Genomic DNA, 5,858 nt, shown 5'->3' with positions numbered 1-5,858 from the left:
TGAGGTGTGCCTGTGGATGTATTTCATGGCCTACCTTCAAAACTCAGTGCCTCTTTGCTTGACATCATGGGAAAATCTAAATAAATCAGCCAAGACCTCAGAAGAAAAAATTGCAGACCTCCACAGTCTGGTCATCCTTGGGAGCAATTTTCCAAACACCTAAAGGTACACGTTCATCTGTACAAACAAAGTACGCAAGTAATAAACACTATGGGACCCACGCAGCCATCATACCGCTCAGGAAGGAGAGTGCGTTCTGCTCCTAGAGATGAACAAGACTTTGGTGCGAAAAAGTGCAAATCAATCCAGAACAACAGCAAAGACCTTGTTGAAGATGCTGGAGGTACAAAAGTATCTATATCCACAGTAAAACGAGTTCATATCGACATAACCTGTTATGCCGCTCAGCAACGAAGAAGCCACTGCTCCCAAAACCGCCATAAAAAGCCAACTAACGTTTCAACTGCACATGGGGACAAAGATCGTACTTTTTGGAGAAAACTCCTCTTGTCTGAGAAACAAAAATAGAACTGTCTAGCCATAAATGAACATCGTTATGTTTCGATGAAAAAGGGGGAACACCATCCCACCGAAGAACACCATCCAGTCGTGAAGCACGGGATGGCAGGATCATGTGTGGGGGTGCTTGCTGCAGGAGGTACTGGTGCACGTCACAAATAGATTGCATCATGAGGGAGGAAAATGATGTCGATATATGAAGCAACATCTCAAGACATCAGTCAGGAAGTTAAAGCCTTGGTCCGCAAATGGGTCTTACAAATGGGCAATGACCCCAAGCAACTTCCAAAGTTGTTGCAAAAATGGCTTAAGGACACAAAGTCAAGGTATTGGAGTGCCATCCACAAAGCTCTGACCTCATTCCTATGGAAAATTTTGTGGCAGATCTAAAAAAAGTGTGTGCGAAAAGGAGCCTAAAACCTCACTCATTACACCAGCTCTTCAGAGGAATGGCCAAAATCACCAACACCCAATGGGCCAAAATTCACCAAAATTGTGGGAAGGCCACCCGAAACGTTTGACCCCAAGATAAACAATTTAAGGCAATGCTATTCAAATACTAATTGAGTGTATGTAAACTTCTGACCCACTGGGAAGGTGATGAAAGAAATAAAAGCTGAAATATATAATTCTCGTCTTACTATTATTCTTGACATTTCACATTGGTAAAATAAAGTGGTGATCCTAACTGACCTAAGACAGGGAATTTTTACTGGGATTAAAAAGTCAGGAATTGTGCAAAAACTGAGTTTAAATTGTATTGGCTAAGGTGTAAGTAAACTTCGACTCAACTTACATATTTCATTCACCACCTTCTAGTGTGTGTATAGGTTGTTGTGGGAATTGTTAGATTACTTGTTAGGTTTTGGTGTATTAGGTTTGTTGTGGAATGTTAGAATTACTTGTTAGGTTGGTGGTATATAGGTTGTTGTTGGAATTGTTAGATACTTGTTAGGTTTGTGTGTATTAGGTTGTTGTTGGAATTGTTGACTTCTTGTTTATAAATTACTGCACTATTGTAACTAGAAGCACAAGCCATTTCGCTTCATCCACTCGCATTAACATCTGCTAACCATGTGTATATGTACCAATACTTTTGATTGATTTGATTTTACTTGGTATTAGAAACATAACTGTAATCTAATTATGTATTTAAATATTCTATTTTTTGTTATATTGGACTGCCGGGCCTCCAGGGGCCAAATCTGGGGGGCCCCAAGTAACTGTATCTTTTCCAGAGGTCATACATATCTACCACTGCTGCCAAAATCTGGTGCTTTTATCACAAAACCTGAGTTTTATACTGTTGAGACCAATTCTTAGCTAACCACGCACCACTAGTAGACAAAAGAGAGATTATTTTTAAATAATATAAAACACAGAAATCAATCATAAATTAAATCATCATAAATGTCGTAAACAAGTTGCTTGACAAAATTTAGAAAGAAATTAAATATATCATTTTTTTGTCTAGTAGCATTTGTTCCAGGGATGTCCCCTAAGACGTTTTTTAGGACGTTCTTGCGATGCAGTTATATTTTCCCTCTGGAGGCTGTCTAGTTCCCATTTCTTTCCAGGCAAGCAAGGATGTTTTTGGGGGGATGTTCTCAGAACGCTTTGGCATGTCCCCTAGAGGTTTGTCTAGTTCCGGTTGTTCCAGGGTTGTCCCCGAGGAACGTTTTGAGGACGTTCTTGGGCGTTGTTGCATGGTCCCCTGGAGTTTTGTCTATAGCTCAAATGTTGTCATTTTGACATTTTGCATCCCCATGTTGTAAAAAATGTTTCATATGAGATCATGTGTTTTCACATTGCTTTTAAAATGTTGTCACATGTTATCCACACAAATCACCTGGGAAAGCATTGTTTTTTATCTGTAGGGAAGCGCCTATAAAAGTGGAAAAACAAATCATCATTTATGTTTATTTACCTGTAGTGACGGGCAGCGGAGATTCTGAGAAAGAAAGAGTGGCGTGCCTCTTTGGTCTTGGTTGTGGCAAAGATGGCTACATCAGACTGGGACCCTCCCATCTCTATGCTACGCCCACATCCTTCTCCACACCTACAATTACCGGTCCCACAGGTACGCTTACAGACACCTTGCCTCATAACCAAAACCCCCCTTCCATTTTGTAGAGATCTCGTTGGTAGTGGACTGTGCCAGGTATGGAGGAGAGAAGAGGAGAGGATAGGTGAGACAGGAGAGCAGAGGAGAGAAGTTTACTGTCCAAAAAAAGAAAATGCTCATGAGAAGAAACAGTCAAAAAACCATCCTACTCACCTGACAAGCAATTATCCTTATTTAACGCTGCCTGTTGACATCATGATCTATTTTAATAATGCCGTGCTTGTGAGCCAATGTCATGAAATCTGTAGTTTAAAGCACCGTCCTCTGCGTTGTATACGTCATGCATGACTGAACGAGTCTATGCATGTGATTATAAGCCCGCTGTCTCTCTGATCGCCCATGATACTTATTTTTAACCTTGTGACATCATGATCTTTATATTCAAACAACCGGCAGGACAGGTGTGACGTTGGCTAAATTATCTATTTAACTCTCATTTGGCAGAGCCTTCATTGTCGCCCTCATCCACATCTTTAATGCCCGCGTTAGAGCAATTCATGATCTTATGTTAACCTGCTGTGACATCATGATCTGTATATTTAACCCACACAGTGTGTGATCTGTCATATCTTATGTAAACAGCTGGCCCTGTGAGCGATTCTTATGCCTCTTATTAACCCGTCTCGTGTGAGCGAGTCAATATGGACATACTTATTGGTAACCCTGCTAGTGACCGGGGCTTCAGAGGTTTCTATCATGATCTCTATTTAACCTGCTGTGACGTTATGATCTCATCAGGTATATTTAACCTGCGCCCTGTCTGCACTGTCTTACGATGATCTCTATATTATGAGACCTGCTGTCGAGCGTCTATCGCATCTTATTATTAACCACCGCTGCTTGCTCAAACCGATGCCTCCCCATGATTCTCTATAAACCCGGGCTTTTGCATCCGAGTGACTCTCTCTCTCCAACCCGCTGTGACGTCATGATCTTATTTAAACTCCTGCTTGACGCATGTCTTAGTTTATTAGACCTGACCAAGTGACGTCATGATCTTATTAACCCGCCTGTGACATCATGATCTATTTTAACCTGCCTGCTGACATTCATGATACTTATTTATTTAACCTGCTGTGACATCATGATCATTATTTAACCCGCCTGTGACGTTTCATGACCGTAAATTTAACACTGCTGTGGACATCATGCATCTTATGTGTAACCCGCTGTGACGTCATGATCTTTACGCTTTAACCGCGCATGTGAACTCATGATTTATTTAACCTGGCTGTGACATTCATGATCTTATTTAAACTGCTGTGACGTCTCCATGATGGGAATTGTTGGACTTCTTGTTATAAATTACTGCACTATTGTAACTAGAAGCACAAGCATTTCGCTTCACTCGCATTAACATCTGCTAACCATGTGTATGTGACCAATACATTTTGATTTGATTTGATTTTACTTGGTATAGAAACATTAACTGTAATCTAATTATGTATTTAAATATTTGCTATTTTTTTGTTATTGTTACTGCCGGGCCTCCAGGGGCCAAATCTGGGGGGGCCCCGTAACTGTATCTTTTCAGAGGTCATACATATCTACCACTGTGCCAAATCTGGTGCTTTTATCACAAACCTTGAGTTTTTATACTGTTGAGACCACATTCTTAGCTAAGCCACGCACCACTAGTAGACAAAAGAGAGATTATTTTTAATAATATAAACACAGAAATCATCATAAATTAAATCATCATAAATGTCGGTAACAAGTTGCTTGACAAAATTTAGAAAGAATTAAAATATATATTTTTTTGTCTAGTTAGCATTTTGTTCCAGGGATGTCCCCTAAGACGTTTTTAGGACGTTCTTGCGATGCAGTTATATTTCCCTCTGGAGGCTGTCTAGTTCCCATTTCTTTTCCAGGCAAGCAAGGATGTTTTTTGGGGGGATGTTCTCAGAACGCTTTGTCATTGTCCCCTAGAGGTTTTGTCTAGTTCCCGGTTTGTTCCAGGGTTGTCCCCGAGGACGTTTTGAGGACGTTCTTGGGCGTTGTTGCATGGTCCCCTGGAGGTTTTTGTCTATAGCTCAAATGTTGTCATTTTGACATTTTGCATCCCCATGTTGTAAAAAATGTTTCATATGAGATCATGTTTTCACATGTTGCTTTAAAATGTTGTCACATGTTATCACACAAGATCACCTGGGAAAGCATTGTTTTTTATCTGTAAGGGAAGCGCTATAAAAGTGGAACAAATCATCATTAATGTTATTATTACCTGTAGTGACGGCAGCGGAGATTCTGTGAGAAGAAAGAGTGGCGGTCCTCTTTGGTCTTGGTTGTGGCAAAGATGGCTACATCAGACTGGGACCCTCCCATCTCTATGCTAGCGCCCACATCCTTCTCCACACCTACAATTACCGGTCCCACAGGTACGCTTACAGACACCTTTGCCTCATAACCAAAACCCCCCTTCCATTTTGTAGAGATCTCGTTGGTAGTGGACTGTGCCAGGTTACTGGAGGAGAGAAGAGGAGAGGATAGGTGAGGACAGGAGAGCAGAGGAGAGATGTTTACTGTCCAAAAAAGAAAATGCTCATGAAGTAAACAGTCAGAAACCATCCTACTCACCTGACAGAGGCATGGGAGTGGCTGGAGATATCCTCAGTACAGTGGCTGTAGGGCCTCCAGTCTACAACAGACAGGGGTATTTTCTGCAGCTTGTCCCCCTGTAGGGGGTTACTACACAGTGTACAGGTTTTATTGGGAGACAGGTAGGTCTTCAGGTCTATCAGGTAGGCCCCTTTACGTTTCAGGGTCACCACGTCAAACCCCTCCCCTGCCAGGTTGTGACCGGGGACGAAGGGGGCGGAGTCACACTGGGATTTCCTGGCAGTACGACAGGTGAGGGCGGAGTCCAGTTGAGAAAGGAGAAGGAGGAGAGGAAGGGAGTAGATGGGAAGGGCTGGGAAGGTCATGACGAATTCTAAAATGGGAGGAAGCAGAGGAGCAGAAGAGAGAGAAGAGAGAGAGAGGAAGGAGAGAGTAGAGAGAGAGAGAGAGAGAGAGGAGAGGAAGAGGAGCAGAGATAGGAGAGAGAGAGAGAGAGAGAGAAGAGAGAGGAGAAGAGAAGAAGCCGAGGATAGAAGAGCGAGAGAGTATAGAGGGTGAGAATGGGGAGAGAAGATGGTGAAGAATAGATGGGTATATGAACAGGAGGAGAGTAAGCAAGCAGAGTGAGGCGAGAGAGATAATGGGTAAGGAGAAT

General features: G+C 42.2%; 1 protein-coding gene across 1 annotated transcript in view; it reads right to left on the bottom strand.

Moving 5' to 3' along the window:
• The window catches only part of LOC112075204 (perforin-1-like), a gene marked incomplete at its 3' end in the record, with an annotated part of 20,705 nt that extends 15,137 nt beyond the window's left edge, over positions 1–5,568 (bottom strand). The window contains exons 1-2 of the mRNA XM_070440807.1: positions 5,222–5,568; positions 4,869–5,108 (exon numbers count right to left, since the gene is read on the bottom strand). Coding sequence (XP_070296908.1) covers positions 4,869–5,108; positions 5,222–5,568 — 587 coding nt within the window. The remainder of the gene's footprint in view (positions 1–4,868; positions 5,109–5,221) is intronic.
• Between the last annotated feature and the right edge of the window lie 290 nt (positions 5,569–5,858).

This window comes from Salvelinus sp. IW2-2015, unplaced genomic scaffold, assembly GCF_002910315.2.
Source record: "Salvelinus sp. IW2-2015 unplaced genomic scaffold, ASM291031v2 Un_scaffold3029, whole genome shotgun sequence".
Taxonomy (NCBI): Eukaryota; Metazoa; Chordata; class Actinopteri; order Salmoniformes; family Salmonidae; genus Salvelinus; species Salvelinus sp. IW2-2015.
The sequence above is the reverse complement of the archived record's forward strand: the minus strand, read 5'-3'. Positions and strand labels throughout refer to the sequence as shown.